This window comes from Oncorhynchus mykiss, chromosome 3 (assembly GCF_057628025.1).
Source record: "Oncorhynchus mykiss isolate SJ-2025 chromosome 3, ASM5762802v1, whole genome shotgun sequence".
Lineage (NCBI taxonomy): Eukaryota > Metazoa > Chordata > Actinopteri > Salmoniformes > Salmonidae > Oncorhynchus > Oncorhynchus mykiss.
In genome coordinates, this window is record NC_143024.1 from 8,722,235 (window position 1) to 8,742,708 (window position 20,474).

The following is a 20,474-nucleotide window of genomic DNA, read 5'->3' on the forward strand; positions in this document are numbered from 1 at the left end:
GGGTGGGGCATAGTGGTGATGAGGGGGCGGGGCATAGTGGTGATGAGGGGGTGGGGCATAGTGGTGATGAGGGGGCGGGGCATAGTGGTGATGAGGGGTGGGACATAGTGGTGATGAGGGGTGGGGCATAGTGGTGATGAGGGGTGGGGCATACTGGTGATGAGGGGGCGGGGCATAATAGTGATGAGGGGTGGGGCATAATGGTGATGAGGGGGTGGGGCATAGTGGTGTGAGGGGGTGGGGCATAGTGGTGATGTGAGCCAGACAGCTGAGACTAATATAACACCCTGGACTTTCTGGTCTGGACACATGTTGTCAGAGAGACAGCCAGACAGTGTGTGTGTTTTTCATTTATGTGTGTGTGTGTGTGTGTGTGTGTGTGTGCGTGTGTGTGTGTGTAGCTAGGCTAGACCACAGGCACCTAGGTTTACTACTGCACACTGTCACAGCCATGGAGACGCAAGAAGAATTTCTCCAAAATGCCTTGAAGAAATTAGAGATCCCCCTGTGTGACTGTGTGTGTGTGTGTCGTGGACCAGACATGCCCGAGACAGTGGAATGCTGGGAAAGACGAGAATCGGCTGAGCTGGGTGACATTCTACAGATTCATCAGTAATGTCTCACTTTAACGACACTGTTACACACACACACACACACACACACACACACACACACACACACACACACACACACTTCTTAATTTTGTTCAAAGTGACATGTATTGTAAATGATGGTCTAGTAGTGTCGTTGTAAATGAGGACATCCTTACATTGAAAAGTCTCTGAGCTTGGCCTCGATGCTTCTGTGTCTCATACACATCCTGGTTAGAGCTGAACCAATGTCCCTGGTGCCTCCTGTAACACACAAACAACACATCCTGGTTAGAGCTGAACCAATGTCCCTGGTGCCTCCTGTAACACACAAACAACACATCCTGGTTAGAGCTGAACCAATGTCCCTGGTGCCTCCTGTAACACACAAACAACACATCCTGGTTAGAGCTGAACCAATGTCTCTGGTGCCTCCTGTAACACACAAACAACACATCCTGGTTAGAGCTGAACCAATGTCCCTGGTGCCTCCTGTAACACACAAACAACACATCCTGGTTAGAGCTGAACCAATGTCCCTGGTGCCTCCTGTAACACACAAACAATACATCCTGGTTAGAGCTGAACCAATGTCCCTGGTGCCTCCTGTAACACACAAACAATACATCCTGGTTAGAGCTGAACCAATGTCCCTGGTGCCTCCTGTAACACACAAACAATACATCCTGGTTAGAGCTGAACCAATGTCCCTGGTGCCTCCTGTAACACACAAACAATACATCCTGGTTAGAGCTGAACCAATGTCTCTGGTGCCTCCTGTAACACACAAACAATACATCCTGGTTAGAGCTGAACCAATGTCCCTGGTGCCTCCTGTAACACACAAACAATACATCCTGGTTAGAGCTGAACCAATGTCCCTGGTGCCTCCTGTAACACACAAACAATACATCCTGGTTAGAGCTGAACCAATGTCTCTGGTGCCTCCTGTAACACACAAACAACACATCCTGGTTAGAGCTGAACCAATGTCCCTGGTGCCTCCTGTAACACACAAACAATACATCCTGGTTAGAGCTGAACCAATGTCCCTGGTGCCTCCTGTAACACACAAACAATACATCCTGGTTAGAGCTGAACCAATGTCCCTGGTGCCTCCTGTAACACACAAACAATACATCCTGGTTAGAGCTGAACCAATGTCCCTGGTGCCTCCTGTAACACACAAACAATACATCCTGGTTAGAGCTGAACCAATGTCCCTGGTGCCTCCTGTAACACACAAACACCACATCCTGGTTAGAGCTGAACCAATGTCCCTGGTGCCTCCTGTAACACACAAACAACACATCCTGGTTAGAGCTGAACCAATCAGCATAGGAAACTTCACATAATGATTAAGCCTTTATTTTGACAGGAAAGTCATACTGAGTCTATGGTGTCTTTTCCAGACGAGCCCGGCATAAATACATCAAACATATACAACAACACACAATATACACAAACCACACAACATATTAAGAGAAACAGACACGTGTATCAACTTAGAGGTCTCAGATCATTACTCATTTCATTTCAGAGAGCTCTGTAAAGTTGTTCCACATAAATGGCACAAAAAAAAAAAAAACAACTAAAAGTAGCTTTACCCAACTCTGTGGAGACCGAAGGGGCCTCCAGTGTTATCCAAGCCTGTGACTGGGTTTGGTAATTAACAATGATAGATAAATAGGAGGTTTCAGCATGAGTGCTTTGTAAATAAACACTAGAGAACGCTGCTCTCTCCTTACATACAAAGAGGCCCAACCCACTTTTTGATACAAAACACAACGGTGAGTTGTAACATCACCAGCAATAATAAACCTAAAGGCCCAATGAGGGAGGGGCCTGGCATTTCAGGATTTTAGGGGCAAGGCCAAATGGCCTTCAAGAGGTGCCAGGGCACCAAGGCCATCTGCTAGGGCACCAAGGCCATCTGCTAGGGCACCAATGCCATCGGCTAGGGCACCAAGAACATCTGCTGGGATACCAAGGCCATCTGCTAGGGCACCAAGAACATCTGCTAGGGCACCAAGGCTATCTGCTAGGGCACTAAGGCTATCTGCTAGGGCACCAAGGCTATCTGCTAGGGCACCAAGGCTATCTGCTAGGGTACCAAGGCTATCTGCTAGGGCACCAAGGCCATCGGCTAGGGCACCAAGGCCATCTGCTAGGGCACCAAGGCTATCTGCTAGGGCACCAAGGCCATCGGCTAGGGCACCAAGAACATCTCATAGGGCACCAAGAACATCTGCTAGGGCACCAAGGATATCTGCTAGGGCACCGAGGCTATCTGCTAGGGCACCAAGAACATCTCATAGGGCACCAAGAACATCTCATAGGGCACCAAGAACATCTGCTAGGGCACCAAGGCCATCGGCTAGGGCACCAAGAACATCTCATAGGGCACCAAGGCTATCTGCTAGGGCACCAAGAACATCTGCTAGGGCACCAGTAACATCTCATAGGGCACCAAGGCTATCTGCTAGGGCACCAAGAACATCTGCTAGGGCACCAGTAACATCTGCTAGGGCACCAAGGTCATCTGCTAGGGCACCAAGAACATCTGCTAGGGTACCGAGGCCATCTGCTTGGGCACCAAGGCCATCTGCCAGGGCACCAAGGCCATCTGCTAGGGCACCAAGGTCATCTGCTAGGGCACCAAGAACATCTGCTGGGGTACCAAGGCTATCTGCTAGGGCACCAAGGCCATCTGCTAGGGCACCAAGAACATCTGCTAGAGCACCAAGGCCATCTGCTGGGGTACCAAGGATATTAACCAAAATAGGTTCAGTTTTGAAAACTGAAAAACGCTAGCTGTTCTGTTAATAAAAACATAGGTGTATGTAAATGTACACGAATAATTAATTAGCCTACCTGTCAAAGCGTATGGTATTGGCTATGGTATTGGCTATGGTATTGGCTATGGTATTGGCTTTGGTATTGGCTATGGTATTGGCTATGGTATTGGCTATGGTATTGGCTATGGTATTGGCTATGGTATTGGCTATGGTATTGGCTTTGGTATTGGATATGGTATTGGCTATGGTATTGGCTTTGGTATTGGCTATGGTATTGGCTATGGTATTGGCTATGGTATTGGCTATGGTATTGGCTATGGTATTGGCTATGGTATTGGCTATGGTATTGGCTATGGTATTGGCTATGGTATTGGCTATGGTATTGGCTATGGTATTGGCTATGGTATTGGCTATGGTATTGGCTTTGGTATTGGCTATGGTATTGGCTATGGTATTGGCTATGGTATTGGCTATGGTATTGGCTTTGGTATTGGCTATGGTATTGGCTATGGTATTGGCTATGGTATTGGCTATGGTATTGGCTATGGTATTGGCTATGGTATTGGCTTTGGTATTGGCTATGGTATTGGCTATGGTATTGGCTATGGTATTGGCTATGGTATTGGCTATGGTATTGGCTATGGTATTGGCTATGGTATTGGCTTTGGTATTGGCTATGGTATTGGCTATGGTATTGGCTATGGTATTGGCTATGGTATTGGCTATGGTATTGGCTTTGGTATTGGCTATGGTATTGGCTATGGTATTGGCTATGGTATTGGCTATGGTATTGGCTATGGTATTGGCTATGGTATTGGCTATGGTATTGGCTACGATATTGGCTACGGTATTGGCTACGGTATTGGCTACGGTATTGGCTATGGTATTGGCTATGGTATTGGCTATGGTATTGGCTATGGTATTGGCTATGGTATTGGCTATGGTATTGGCTATGGTATTGGCTATGGTATTGGCTATGGTATTGGCTATGATATTGGCTACGGTATTGGCTATGGTATTGGCTATGGTATTGGCTATGGTATTGGCTATGATATTGGCTATGGTATTGGCTATGGTATTGGCTATGATATTGGCTACGGTATTGGCTATGGTATTGGCTATGGTATAGGCTATGGTATTGGCTATGGTATAGGCTATGGTATTGGCTATGGTCTTGGCTATGGTATTGGCTATGGTATTGGCTATGGTATTGGCTATGGTATTGGCTATGGTATTGGCTATGGTATTGGCTATAGTTTGTCTCTGTCAAATGAAACCGCTCGCTTTTGCAGTGCGCTTTGGAGAAGTGTGTTTTCCAGTGAATTGCATTGTGGAACATTTGTGCTTATAGCCAGCTGACTGCCGTGTGCGCATTGCTGCGCTTATAATGTGAAGATATAGTCTAATAGTTTATAATGTGAAGATATAGCCTAATAGTATATAATGTGAAGATATATCCTAATAGTTTATAATGTGAAGATATAGCCTAATAGTTTAGAATGTGAAGATATAGCCTAATAGTTTAGAATGTGAAGATATAGCCTAATAGTTTATAATGTGAAGATATAGCCTAATAGTGTATAATGTGAAGACATAGCCTAATAGTTTATAATGTGAAGATATAGCCTAATATTTTATAATGTGAAGATATAGCCTAATAGTTTATAATGTGAAGATATAGCCTAATAGTTTATAATGTGAAGATATAGCCTAATAGTTTATTATGTGAAGATATAGCCTAATAGTTTATAATGTGAAGATATAGTCTAATAGTTTATAATGTGAAGATATAGCCTAATAGTTTAGAATGTGAAGATATAGCCTAATAGTTTATAATGTGAAGATATAGTCTAATAGTTTATAATGTGAAGATATAGTCTAATAGTTTATAATGTGAAGATATAGCCTAATAGTTTATTATGTGAAGATATAGCCTGTGAAGATATAGCCTAATAGTTTATAATGTGAAGATATAGTCTAATAGTTTATAATGTGAAGATATAGCCTAATAGTTTATAATGTGAAGATATAGCCTAATAGTTTAGAATGTGAAGATATAGCCTAATAGTTTATAATGTGAAGATATAGCCTAATAGTTTATAATGTGAAGATATATCCTAATAGTTTAGAATGTGAAGATAGTGAAGATATAGCCTAATAGTTTAGAATGTGAAGATATAGCCTAATAGTTTATAATGTGAAGATATAGTCTAATAGTTTATAATGTGAAGATATAGTCTAATAGTTTATAATGTGAAGATATAGCCTAATAGTTTATTATGTGAAGATATAGCCTGTGAAGATATAGCCTAATAGTTTATAATGTGAAGATATAGTCTAATAGTTTATAATGTGACGATATAGCCTAATAGTTTATAATGTGAAGATATAGCCTAATAGTTTAGAATGTGAAGATATATCCTAATAGTTTAGAATGTGAAGATAGTGAAGATATAGCCTAATAGTTTATAATGTGAAGATAGTGAAGATATAGCCTAATAGTTTATAATGTGAAGATAGTGAAGATATAGCCTAATAGTTTAGAATGTGAAGATAGTGAAAATATAGCCTAATAGTTTATAATGTGAAGATAGTGAAGATATAGCCTAATAGTTTAGAATGTGAAGATAGTGAAGATATAGCCTAATAGTTTATAATGTGAAGATAGTGAAGATATAGCCTAATAGTTTATAATGTGAAGATAGTGAAGATATAGCCTAATAGTTTATAATGTGAAGATAGTGAAGATATAGCCTAATAGTTTATAATGTGAAGATAGTGAAGATATAGCCTAATAGTTTATAATGTGAAGATAGTGAAGATATAGCCTAATAGTTTAGAATGTGAAGATAGTGAAGATATAGCCTAATAGTTTATAATGTGAAGATAGTGAAGATATAGCCTAATAGTTTATAATGTGAAGATAGTGAAGATATAGCCTAATAGTTTATAATGTGAAGATAGTGAAGATATAGCCTAATAGTTTATAATGTGAAGATAGTGAAGATATAGCCTAATAGTTTAGAATGTGAAGATAGTGAAGATATAGCCTAATAGTTTATAATGTGAAGATAGTGAAGATATAGCCTAATAGTTTAGAATGTGAAGATAGTGAAGATATAGCCTAATAGTTTATAATGTGAAGATAGTGAAGATATAGCCTAATAGTTTATAATGTGAAGATAGTGAAGATATAGCCTAATAGTTTATAATGTGAAGATAGTGAAGATATAGCCTAATAGTTTATAATGTGAAGATAGTGAAGATATAGCCTAATAGTTTATAATGTGAAGAAATAGCCTAATAGTTGATCAACATTTTTAGGCTAAACGTTCTGATCTGTTGCATCAGCCTCATTGCTTTGTAAATGTTTTTTGATATACAGTGGTGGTATTAATTTGTCATCTGTCGTCCCACAACTGTCCCAGAGTCAGTTTGGAATATTTATTTCCCACACAGAAGGACAAGCTGACCAATAGAACGGGTCAACGTTTGTCCTATGGGGGGGGGGGATAGTATATTAACATAGGCTCGTGCTCTTGCTGTTCGTTACTCATCTTGTTGCCTACACGAAAAAGTACATGTGGACAGTTGTTTCTGTAACGTTTTCAACATGCACCTCTAAATTCAATAAGAAGGACTCGTGACGTTGAATCCCCGATGTGTCTTCACCAGTAGCCTACTTCAGAGCTGTGATGCCTGTGAGAAGGATTCCATCACGTGATGGCCATTGGCCAATAAGAATTGAGATATATCTGAAAGAGGCATGTGAGTGAGAGGTGCTTCGGAGCAGGGCGATTGGTCAGCCGGGAGGAGGGATGTACAAGTACTATATTCAGTCCACAAGGGCCACTATGGCGGCTGCAAGGCATGGATTATGGGGGCATTACGGCCACACAAGGGGACATTACGGCCACACAAGGGGGCATTACGGCCACACAAGGGGGCATTACGGCCACACAAGGGGGCATTATGGCCATGGTTGTCGAAGCCACCGGGAAATCCTGTGTTTAGCTGGGTATGTGGTCCATGTATGGGAGAGGAGTAGCAATGAGGTGCCACAACACACTTGTCAAATTCCTCCAGGGGTACCAAGCCTACACAAAGGCCCCTGGTCCCCAAAACACTGAAAGACCGCCCATGGTCCCCCCCCTAAACACTGAAAGGTCCCAGCAGCTGTACGACCCCCGAGGTCCAGGGACCGAGCTGCAGCGGACGGACACATCGTCTCCCTCACGGGGACTTCCTCCCAGGGTATTGTTCCCTGTTCTGTTCCCCTCTCTGTCTCTGCCTCATCAACAGGACAGAGCAGCTAGGACAGGACAGGGCCCCTGCTGAACTACAACACCCCATTAACTAAGGCTCTGCAGCCAAACATTGCTGTAACATAGAGACACTAGAGACACAGACAGGGAACACTACAGCTGCAGTGGTCAGGTCCAGATGTGAATGTGCTTTAGCTTAGTCAACTCCTTTATCGTCTTCAGCTTGGCTAGAGCACACAGGCCTTTAGGTCTGGGACCAAGCTAGTAGCTCCCGAGTGGGCCACAGCAGTCGAAGGCTCTGCATCTCAGCGCTAGAGGCGCCACTACAGACACCCTGGTTCGATCCCAGGCTGTATCACAACTGTCTGTGATTGGGAGTCCCATAGGGCGGCGCACAATTGGCCCAGCGTCGTCCGGGTTTGGCCGTCATTGTAGACAAGAATTTGTTCTTCACTGACTTGCCTAGTTAAATAAAGGTTCAATTAAAAATGACAAAAATCTAATTTACATAAAGGTTAATGCCCTACAAGGCAGGTTTCATTTGCTCTTGGCCAGCCTTACAGCCTCTGTGCCTGGGCTCAAAACGCCAGACCATGCTACGATTGACTAATCTGCTAGGAGATTAATTAGAAATAAAAAGGCCTTTTTACAAATCACTTCCTCTGGTTTAAAGAGCTATTAATGCTTATTAACGCTGCAGGATCCCATTTAGGCTTAACACACAGCCTGGATGAAGGACAGACAGACTGTGTGTGTACAGTGTGTGTACAGTTGGTGTGTGTTCCTGTCTGTGTTTAGCTGGGCACGTGGTTCATGTCTCCATGCCCAGGCCATGGCAGTAAAGCCTCACCAGAACCCTACAACCAGCTGGGGCCTCCTCTAGACCAGTAAACACTCCCAAGTCAGACGAGAGGCTTGACATTGACTGGCAGGACCATTGTCTGTCCTCAGTGTCCTGCCCAGTGTGAGTGAAGGTCTGTTCTGTTTAACCCTGCATGGAGCAGACTGCTCTACTGTGGAATGAATGAACAGCCCTGCAGGAAGGGACTTCAAAATCACTTCCAGAAACTCACTGAGACCTACTGCTTTTGTTGGAGCTTGTATGGTAGTGGGTGGGGGTGGAGGGTGATTTGTTAACAGCTTATAATAACCCCACAATAACCCATCTTAGACCCCTTGATACAAGGTTGGATCTTAGACCCCTTGATACAGGGGTTGGATCTTACACCCCTTGATATAGGGTTGGATCTTAGATCCCTTGATACAGGGTTGGATCCTAGATCCCTTGATACAGGGTTGGATCTTAGACCCCTTGATACAGGGTTGGATCTTAGCCCCCTTGATACAAGGTTGGATCTTAGACCCCTTGATACAAGGTTGGATCTTAGACCCCTTGAAACAGGGTTGGATCTTAGATCCCTTGATACAGGGTTGGATCTTAGACCCCTTGATACAGGGTTGGATCTTAGACCCCTTGATACAAGGTTGGATCTTAGACCCCTTGAAACAGGGTTGGATCTTAGACCCCTTGATACAAGGTTGGATCTTAGGCTCCTTGAAACAGGGTTGGATCTTAGGCCCCTTGAAACAGGGTTGGATTTGGTGGGTTGTGGCCAGAAAATGCAGCTGTGTTTGGGTCTTGGGCCTAACGAATGTCAGGGGCCATTCACACAGAACTGGAGTAGAAACAACGTCCATAAGAAGTGTTTAAACTCGGGTTTGGCGGGATCCAGATTTTTATACTGTTCTTGTACCATACCGAGGTATACGGTATTACCGGCAGTGCACACAAGGAGTTTGATTTCTTTCCAAACATAAAAAAAAAAAAAAAAACGGACGCTAGCTAAATGCTAACAAAGTACTAGCGAATTCCATAGAATTCTATAGCGGATGCTAGCTAAATGCTAACAAGCGAATTCCCATAGCGGACCTTAGCTAAACGCTAATAAGCCCAAGCTAATTGATCTGGATCTGGATCCAGGAGGGGATTGGTTGTCTCTGCTTTAACCAAATAACCTTGATCTTGCAAGCTAGCCACTTAGCAAACAAACCAAATGCATAGCTGGAGCCCTGGAGATAATTGATTTGGCACATCTTAGATAGTTAAACTTATAAAATATTTAGCTGGCAAACATTAGTAGTGCATTTCAAGTGTAACCTGATCACCTCTCTTGCGCTGCACAACAGTGGGGTTTCACGTCACAAAGCTTCCGTTTGCTCGGTGTGGTGTTTGTAAACAAACATACACTTATGTATACAAAAGTATGTGGACACCCCTTCAAGTTTCAAACTGCCTGTGGAAGCAACTTCAGCACAAGAACTGTTCGTCAGGAGCTTCATGAAATGGGTTTCAATGGCCGAGCAGCCGCAAACAAGCCTAAGATCACCATGCGCAATGCCAAGCGTCGGCTGGAGTGGTGTAAAGCTCGCCGCCATTGGACTCTGGAGCAGTGCAAAACACATTCTCTGGAGTAATGAATCACACTTCACCAGCTGCCAACTATAAAGTTTGGTGGAGGAGGAATAATGGTCTGGGGCTGTTTTTCATGGTTCAGGCTCGGCCCCTTCATTTCCTGTGGATGGAAATAGCATACATAATGACATTCTAGATGATTCTGTGCTTCCAACTTTGTGGCAACTGTTTGGTGAAGGCCCTTTCCTGTTTCAGCATGACAATGCCCCCCCAAAGCGAGGTCCATACAGAAATGGTTTGTCGAGATCGTTGTCGGAAGAACTTGACTAATGCTCGTTGCCGAATGGAAGCAAGTCCCCACAGCAATGTTCCAACATCTAGTAGGAAAGCCTTCCCAGAAGAGTGTAGGCTGTTATAGCAGCAATGTTCCAACATCTAGTGGAAAGCCTTCCCAGAAGAGTGGAGGCTGTTATAGCAGCAATGTTCCAACATCTAGTGGAAAGCCTTCCCAGAAGAGTGGAGGCTGTTATAGCAGCAATGTTGAAACATCTAGTGGAAAGCCTTCCCAGAAGAGTGGAGGCTGTTATAGCAGCAACGTTTCAACATCTAGTGGAAAGCCTTCCCAGAAGAGTGGAGGCTGTTATAGCAGCAATGTTCCAACATCTAGTGGAAAACCTTCCCAGAAGAGTGGAGGCTGTTATAGCAGCAATGTTGAAACATCTAGTGGAAAGCCTTCCCAGAAGAGTGGAGGCTGTTATAGCAGCAACGTTTCAACATCTAGTGGAAAGCCTTCCCAGAAGAGTGGAGGCTGTTATAGCAGCAATGTTCCAACATCTAGTAGGAAAGCCTTCCCAGAAGAGAGGAGGCTGTTATACCAGCGAAGGGGGGGACCAACTCCATATTAATGCCCTTGATTTTGGAATGAGATGTTGGACGATCAGGTGTCCACATACTTTTGTTCATGTAGTGTACCTCGGCATACTGAGGGAAGCCTAGTTTAAACACACTGCTCCTGTGCTGTGTAAAGACTTCAGACAAAACCACCGGCTTTGACCAACCGTGTAATGAAACCGTTTCATGGTGGTGCAAGTATAACGCAGTCTGAAACGGTACTGTATGTTTACAGACACTTAAAATGACAGCAGAATACGGAAATGGACAAAGGCAGACTGCAACAGAAGCTCATAGATATCATTCAGTCTCACTTTTATGTTTATAAAATAAGTGACTTTTCTCCTGAAATTAACTGGACAATGTGTTAAGATAATGTAGAGTTAATGTGACAAAATAGTTTCTCTCTGTTATTCTTTATCATTATCTAGACGACAAGGAGGTCAGTCTCTAGTCTCATAAGAGCACTCTGTCTGTAACACTGAGTTGTGAACCCTGATTGTTTTCACTCAATCCCTCTCTGTCTCTCTCTCACTCCGTCTGTCTTTCTGAACTAAAACCAGCATCAGAACCCACAACCTCAGCTCCGCCTGAGACACAGTCCACCTCTTGTTACTGGTTAAAATAAACGTACAGTACACACACAGAGAGAGAGAGAGAGAGAGAGAGAGAGAGAGAATGTTTTTATTTGACCCCCTCTCCCTCAGATTGACTAGCTGTTATTGAGAGGGTGTGGTGGCAGTAGGATATACAGTGCCTTGCGAAAGTATTCGGCCCCCTTGAACTTTGCGACCTTTTGCCACATTTCAGGCTTCAAACATAAAGATATAAAACTGTATTTTTTTGTGAAGAATCAACAACAAGTGGGACACAATCATGAAGTGGAACGACATTTATTGGATATTTCAATCTTTTTTAACAAATCAAAAACTGAAAAATTGAGCGTGCAAAATTATTCAGCCCCCTTAAGTTAATACTTTGTAGCGCCACCTTTTGCTGCGATTACAGCTGTAAGTCGCTTGGGGTATGTCTCTATCAGTTTTGCACATCGAGAGACTGACATTTTTTTCCCATTCCTCCTTGCAAAACAGCTCCTATAGTGTGCCCTCTTGAACAGGACCCTGGAATAAGGAAGCTGCCCCAGACAGGGGGAAACCCAACCTGGGTAGGAGCTCTACTGATTGGCTGTAGAGGGGATGATCCACCTCCTCAGGATCTAAAATCTCAGGGTCTTAACACGTGACACATATGATCCCTTCTTTTACATGAGAGGACATGCATTCTGGCAGTCATGCTGGCAGCTCTTCCTGTATAACAAGCCCAACCCAGAGAGAGTCTTCACAGTCACCATGACAGGAGACTTCGTTCCTTCGGTGGTTGTTCAACATTTCTTTCACCAAAACAAACAAGCATGCCATAAAAATAGCTTTCTTTAGTTCTACTGACACGACCACACGGATTCCAGCTTTAGAAGGATCAGAGAGGATCAGAGAGGAACAGAGAGGAACAGAGAGGAACAGAGAGGAACAGAGATGATCAGAGAGGATAAGAGAGGATCAGAGAGGAACAGAGAGGAACAGAGAGGATCAGAGAGGAACAGAGAGGATCAGAGAAGAACAGAGAAGAACAGAGAGGATCAGAGAGGATCAGAGAGGAACAGAGAGGAACAGAGAGGATCAGAGAAGAACAGAGAAGAACAGAGAGGAACAGAGAGGATCAGAGATGTACAGAGAGGATCAGAGAGGAACAGAGAGGAACAGAGTGGATAAGAGAGGAACAGAGAGGATCAGAGAGGAACAGAGAGGAAGAAAAGGTAAAGATAGGTTTTTAATTGTGTAGTCTGGTGTTTCTCACACCAGCCGTTGGTTTGAGCCTTTAGCCAAGACAGCAGTGTGGAAGCTGGGCTCTGACCTCTACTATGATTGGCTGGTTCCCTTGGTAGACAGAGGCAGAGTGTGTGTGTGTGTGTGTGTGTGTGTGTGTTAGAATGTGGTGGTTCTGCTCTCTCCGAGGGTTGCTCTGGGAGAGAAAACCTTGGCTCCTTTCTGTTTTACCACCAGAGAAACAGATGACAGCCGCTGGTAGGAAACGCACGGTGGCTGGCCTTGATGCTCCCCAGCTGAAATCAGCAGCACTCAGAGGCCGTGCAGAGACATGCTGAGACAACTCTTAGCCATTACATGAGGACATTATCACACTCTAAAGGAGAAGATCCACTGAACTGGACATCGATGGATTCTATGTACCATCCAATTCACTATCCTAAGTGACTGGTATTGAACTGACACTTCAATTGCATGAATGAATCGTCCACAACCCTCCCCTCTGTCTGCTCTGTAGTCAACTCTGAGAGACATTCTCCTTCCATTGTCCACAAACATTACGTCTCCTCCTTCCTCTCATTGGTTGACAGCTGTCAGTGAGGTCCTCTCAAGTGGAGTCAGTGTGGGAGTGGTCAGTTAACAGGTGTACACCAGGGTTAATAGTGAAGTCAGTGTGGGAGTGGTCAGTGTGGGAGTGGTCAGTGTGGGAGTGGTCAGTTAACAGGTGTACACCAGGGTTAATAGTGAAGTCAGTGTGGGAGTGGTCAGTGTGGGAGTGGTCAGTGTGGGAGTGGTCAGTTAACAGGTGTATAGCAGGGTTAATAGTGGAGTCAGTGTGGGAGTGGTCAGTTAACAGGTGTATAGCAGGGTTAATAGCGGAGTCAGTGTGGGAGTGGTCAGTGTGGGAGTGGTCAGTTAACAGGTGTATAGCAGGGTTAATAGCGGAGTCAGTGTGGGAGTGTTCAGTGTGGGAGGGGTCAGTTAACAGGTGTATAGTAGGGTTAATAGTGGAGTCAGTGTGGGAGTGGTCAGTTAACAGGTGTATAGCAGGGTTAATAGTGGAGTCAGTGTGGGAGTGGTCAGTTAACAGGTGTATAGTAGGGTTAATAGTGGAGTCAGTGTGGGAGTGGTCAGTTAACAGGTGTATAGCAGGGTTAATAGTGGAGTCAGTGTGGGAGTGTTCAGTGTGGGAGGGGTCAGTTAACAGGTGTATAGTAGGGTTAATAGTGGAGTCAGTGTGGGAGTGGTCAGTTAACAGGTGTATAGTAGGGTTAATAGTGGAGTCAGTGTGGGAGTGGTCAGTTAACAGGTGTATAGCAGGGTTAATAGTGGAGTCAGTGTGGGAGTGGTCAGTGTGGGAGTGTTCAGTTAACAGGTGTATAGCAGGGTTAATAGTGGAGTCAGTGTGGGAGTGGTCAGTTAACAGGTGTATAGCAGGGTTAATAGCGGAGTCAGTGTGGGAGTGGTCAGTGTGGGAGTGGTCAGTTAACAGGTGTATAGCAGGGTTAATAGTGGAGTCAGTGTGGGAGTGGTCAGTGTGGGAGTGGTCAGTTAACAGGTGTATAGCAGGGTTAATAGTGGAGTCAGTGTGGGAGTGGTCAGTGTGGGAGTGGTCAGTTAACAGGTGTATAGCAGGGTTAATAGTGGAGTCAGTGTGGGAGTGGTCAGTGTGGGAGTGGTCAGTTAACAGGTGTATAGCAGGGTTAATAGTGGAGTCAGTGTGGGAGTGGTCAGTGTGGGAGTGGTCAGTTAACAGGTGTATAGCAGGGTTAATAGTGGAGTCAGTGTGGGAGTGGTCAGTTAACAGGTGTATAGCAGGGTTAATAGTGGAGTCAGTGTGGGAGTGGTCAGTTAACAGGTGTATAGCAGGGTTAATAGCGGAGTCAGTGTGGGAGTGGTCAGTGTGGGAGTGGTCAGTTAACAGGTGTATAGCAGGGTTAATAGTGGAGTCAGTGTGGGAGTGGTCAGTTAACAGGTGTATAGCAGGGTTAATAGTGAAGTCAGTGTGGGAGTGGTCAGTTGAAAGGTGTATAGCAGGGTTAATAGTGGAGTCAGTGTGGGAGTGGTCAGTTAACAGGTGTATAGCAGGGTTAATAGTGGAGTCAGTGTGGGAGTGGTCAGTGTGGGAGTGGTCAGTTAACAGGTGTATAGCAGGGTTAATAGCGGAGTCAGTGTGGGAGTGGTCAGTGTGGGAGTGGTCAGTTAACAGGTGTATAGCAGGGTTAATAGCGGAGTCAGTGTGGGAGTGGTCAGTTAACAGGTGTATAGCAGGGTTAATAGTGGAGTCAGTGTGGGAGTGGTCAGTTAACAGGTGTATAGCAGGGTTAATAGTGGAGTCAGTGTGGGAGTGTTCAGTGTGGGAGGGGTCAGTTAACAGGTGTATAGTAGGGTTAATAGTGGAGTCAGTGTGGGAGTGGTCAGTTAACAGGTGTATAGCAGGGTTAATAGCGGAGTCAGTGTGGGAGTGGTCAGTTAACAGGTGTATAGCAGGGTTAATAGTGGAGTCAGTGTGGGAGTGGTCAGTGTGGGAGTGGTCAGTTAACAGGTGTATAGCAGGGTTAATAGTGGAGTCAGTGTGGGAGTGGTCAGTTAACAGGTGTATAGCAGGGTTAATAGTGGAGTCAGTGTGGGAGTGGTCAGTTAACAGGTGTATAGCAGGGTTAATAGTGGAGTCAGTGTGGGAGTGGTCAGTGTGGGAGTGGTCAGTTAACAGGTGTATAGCAGGGTTAATAGTGGAGTCAGTGTGGGAGTGGTCAGTGTGGGAGTGGTCAGTTAACAGGTGTATAGCAGGGTTAATAGTGGAGTCAGTGTGGGAGTGGTCAGTGTGGGAGTGGTCAGTTAACAGGTGTATAGCAGGGTTAATAGTGGAGTCAGTGTGGGAGTGGTCAGTTAACAGGTGTATAGCAGGGTTAATAGTGGAGTCAGTGTGGGAGTGGTCAGTGTGGGAGTGGTCAGTTAACAGGTGTATAGCAGGGTTAATAGTGGAGTCAGTGTGGGAGTGGTCAGTGTGGGAGTGGTCAGTTAACAGGTGTATAGCAGGGTTAATAGCGGAGTCAGTGTGGGAGTGGTCAGTGTGGGAGTGGTCAGTTAACAGGTGTATAGCAGGGTTAATAGCGGAGTCAGTGTGGGAGTGGTCAGTGTGGGAGTGGTCAGTTAACAGGTGTATAGCAGGGTTAATAGTGGAGTCAGTGTGGGAGTGGTCAGTGTGGGAGTGGTCAGTTAACAGGTGTATAGCAGGGTTAATAGCGGAGTCAGTGTGGGAGTGGTCAGTTAACAGGTGTATAGCAGGGTTAATAGTGGAGTCAGTGTGGGAGTGGTCAGTGTGGGAGTGGTCAGTGTGGGAGTGGTCAGTTAACAGGTGTATAGCAGGGTTAATAGTGGAGTCAGTGTGGGAGTGTTCAGTGTGGGAGGGGTCAGTTAACAGGTGTATAGTAGGGTTAATAGTGGAGTCAGTGTGGGAGTGGTCAGTGTGGGAGTGGTCAGTTAACAGGTGTATAGCAGGGTTAATAGTGGAGTCAGTGTGGGAGTGGTCAGTTAACAGGTGTATAGCAGGGTTAATAGTGGAGTCAGTGTGGGAGTGTTCAGTTAACAGGTGTATAGCAGGGTTAATAGTGGAGTCAGTGTGGGAGTGGTCAGTGTGGGAGTGGTCAGTTAACAGGTGTATAGTAGGGTTAATAGTGGAGTCAGTGTGGGAGTGGTCAGTTAACAGGTGTATAGCAGGGTTAATAGTGGAGTCAGTGTGGGAGTGGTCAGTTAACAGGTGTATAGCAGGGTTAATAGTGGAGTCAGTGTGGGAGTGGTCAGTGTGGGAGTGGTCAGTTAACAGGTGTATAGCAGGGTTAATAGCGGAGTCAGTGTGGGAGTGGTCAGTGTGGGAGTGGTCAGTTAACAGGTGTATAGCAGGGTTAATAGTGGAGTCAGTGTGGGAGTGGTCAGTGTGGGAGTGGTCAGTTAACAGGTGTATAGCAGGGTTAATAGTGGAGTCAGTGTGGGAGTGGTCAGTGTGGGAGTGGTCAGTTAACAGGTGTATAGCAGGGTTAATAGTGGAGTCAGTGTGGGAGTGGTCAGTTAACAGGTGTATAGCAGGGTTAATAGTGGAGTCAGTGTGGGAGTGGTCAGTGTGGGAGTGGTCAGTTAACAGGTGTATAGCAGGGTTAATAGTGGAGTCAGTGTGGGAGTGGTCAGTGTGGGAGTGGTCAGTTAACAGGTGTATAGCAGGGTTAATAGTGGAGTCAGTGTGGGAGTGGTCAGTGTGGGAGTGGTCAGTGTGGGAGGGGTCAGTGTGGGAGGGGTCAGTTAACAGGTGTACACCAGGGTTAACAGCTGGCTAGCTAAAACTGTACAGAGAAGAGAACGTCCAGGCCCTGGTCTGTTTCCAGACTGTCTGTCACTGTGAGTCCCCAGCCAGGCCACCTGTCTACCCAGCTCTGAGGAGGAAGATGGGGTTGGGTTGAAGAGTGGAGGTGGGGACAGACTGTCAGCTGGTGCTGATGGATGGAGAGGTGTGCTTCTCAGGACTAATTAAAGGCACCGACCTGTCGGCCAGCCATGTCAGGCAGTCATTCAGCCAGCCGGGGCCACCGTGGGGAATGTCCCTTCCTTTCATCATCTTCATCATACCGTAGACCTGGTTTCAAATACTATTTGAAAGTATTTCTAATACTTAAGCTGGGTATCATTGAGCTTGTCTTGGTGAAATGGAATCAGTCGAATAGTGGGAAAACCCACAAACCATCTGACACTCCAGACAGGCTAAAGAAAACGGTTCAAGTATTTTGAAATATTTCAAAATGACTTGAACCCAGGTCTGGCCTACACTTCCTCCTTCAGCTGTCACCTTCCAGTCGCCTGTCTTCAGGGATGACTCATTCATTATTACCAGAGCGGCTGGTCCTGTTCTCGTGTGTGTGTGTGTGTGTTTAGCAGGGAATGGGATCTGTCATCATGTATGTTTCTAAAGGACTTGTTAAAGTAGCCCTTTCCTGCAGTCAATGACCAAAAGCTGTTTGGCCTCTTGGGTGGAATGTTATTCATATTTTTCAAAATTAATAACGTTTTTTTTTTATCAACGACAAAAATCCAGTGTTTCTATGTTAAATAGTTTCGTGATATTTCAGTCTTCTGTGATGTATATTAAGTGTAATATTGGGATGAAATCTCAAATTGAATACATTTCTAACTATCATATATATATATATATATATATATATTTAATCCCATAACCATGTGTGTGAGGTGTATACTTTTGTTTCAAAGTACATTTGTGTCAGACTACCCAGAACCACTCTGTGTCAGACTACCAACAGTCACTCTGTGTCAGACTACCAACAGTCACTCTGTGTCAGACTACCAACAGTCACTCTGTGTCAGACTACCAACAGTCACTCTGTGTCAGACTACCCAGAACCACTCTGTGTCAGACTACCAACAGTCACTCTGTGTCAGACTACCAACAGTCACTCTGTGTCAGACTACCAACAGTCACTCTGTGTCAGACTACCAACAGTCACTCTGTGTCAGACTATCAACAGTCACTCTGTGTCAGACTACCAACAGTCACTCTGTGTCAGACTACCAACAGTCACTCTGTGTCAGACTACCCAGAACCACTCTGTGTCAGACTACCAACAGTCACTCTGTGTCAGACTACCAACAGTCACTCTGTGTCAGACTACCAACAGTCACTCTGTGTCAGACTACCAACAGTCACTCTGTGTCAGACTACCAACAGTCACTCTGTGTCAGACTACCAACAGTCACTCTGTGTCAGACTACCAACAGTCACTCTGTGTCAGACTACCAACAGTCACTCTGTGTCAGACTACCAACAGTCACTCTGTGTCAGACTACCAACAGTCACTCTGTGTCAGACTACCAACAGTCACTCTGTGTCAGACTACCAACAGTCACTCTGTGTCAGACTACCAACAGTCACTCTGTGTCAGACTACCAACAGTCACTCTGTGTCAGACTACCAACAGTCACTCTGTGTCAGACTACCAACAGTCACTCTGTGTCAGACTACCAACAGTCACTCTGTGTCAGACTACCAACAGTCACTCTGTGTCAGACTACCAACAGTCACTCTGTGTCAGACTACCAACAGTCACTCTGTGTCAGACTACCAACAGTCACTCTGTGTCAGACTACCAACAGTCACTCTGTGTCAGACTATCAACAGTCACTCTGTGTCAGACTATCAACAGTCACTCTGTGTCAGACTACCAACAGTCACTCTGTGTCAGACTACCAACAGTCACTCTGTGTCAGACTACCAACAGTCACTCTGTGTCAGACTACCAACAGTCACTCTGTGTCAGACTACCAACAGTCACTCTGTGTCAGACTACCAACAGTCACTCTGTGTGACCCTGATTTAGCCCACTGCAATAAAAGGTTAAAACCAGTTTTGTGGGCGGGTGGGTATTTGGTTTGTGACACTCTAGTCATGGCTAGTCAATGTCTCATGTCTTCTTCCTCTCCTTAACTAGTCATGGCTAGTCAATGTCTTCTTCCTCTCCTTAACTAGTCATGGCTAGTCAATGTCTTCTTCCTCTCCTTAACTAGTCATGGCTAGTCAATGTCTCATGTCTGGTTTGGGAGCAGAAGTAGTTGTCGTTCCTCTGAGGAGAAATCACAGTTCATTGGCCTCATCAAAGAAGCATCGGTATATCTGTCTCTCTCTCTATCACCCAGTGCATCCAGGATGAAGCCAAGCCATAAACCACACACTTTCTCTGCCAGCCAGCCTCCCTCCCTCCCTCCCTGCCTCCCTCCCTGCCATCTCTTCTGCTTACTGGTAGAAAACAGAGGTTAAGCAGTTCACCTCCACAGCTGCCTATTGCAGGTCTGCCAGTCCACAGACAGTGTCAAGTGGAGACTAGTGTCTGTCTTTGTCCCTGTCCCATATGGCACCCTATTCCCTATTTAGTACACTACCTTGGAACAGGGCCCCTTGTAAAAGAGACATTGGTCTCAATGGGACTCCCTGCCTAAATAAAGGTTACATGTAGGGAATAGGGTGGTATTTGGGACCCGTATCAGAAGAGACACAGGGTGACAGTGTTGACAGACTGCTGATAGGTCAGATTCCCTGCCTGGTCTCCGTGTTGACAGACTGCTGATAGGTCAGATTCCCTGCCTGGTCTCTGTGTTGACAGACTGCTGATAGGTCAGATTCCCTGCCTGGTCTCCGTGTTGACAGACTGCTGATAGGTCAGATTCCCTGCCTGGTCTTCGTGTTGACAGACTGCTGATAGGTCAGATTCCCTGCCTGGTCTTCGTGTTGACAGACTGCTGATAGGTCAGATTCCCTGCCTGGTCTCCGTGTTGACAGACTGCTGATAGGTCAGATTCCCTGTTCTGTTACCCCTCTGCCCCAGAACACCAGAGTTCTGTTACCTCTCTGCCCCAGAACACCAGAGTTCTGTTACCTCTCTGCCCCAGAACACCAGAGTTCTGTTACCCCTCTGCCCCAGAACACCAGAGTTCTGTTACCCCTCGGCCCCAGAACACCAGAGAGAGAATAATCTGGCCTATCAGTGTGTGTGTGTGTGTGTGTATGTGTGTGTGTGTATGTGTGTGTGTGTGTGTGTGAGTGTGTATGTGTGTGCGTGTGAGTGTGAGAGAGTGTGTGTGTGTGTGTGTGCGTGCGTGTGAGAGCTTGCGTGTGTGTGAGCGTGTGTGTTCCTCTG

At 45.4% G+C, this 20,474-nt stretch overlaps 1 protein-coding gene across 15 annotated transcripts in view; it reads right to left on the reverse strand.

Annotated features, from left to right (window-relative positions):
• Positions 1-20,474, reverse strand: part of LOC149984304 (protein MTSS 1-like) — a 122,468-nt gene that overhangs the window by 42,412 nt on the left and 59,582 nt on the right. For all 15 annotated transcript variants that reach the window (XM_090230648.1, XM_090230652.1, XM_090230644.1 and 12 more), the window contains exon 4: positions 770-854. In XM_090230648.1, the coding sequence (XP_090086774.1) occupies positions 770-854 (85 nt within the window). The remainder of the gene's footprint in view (positions 1-769; positions 855-20,474) is intronic.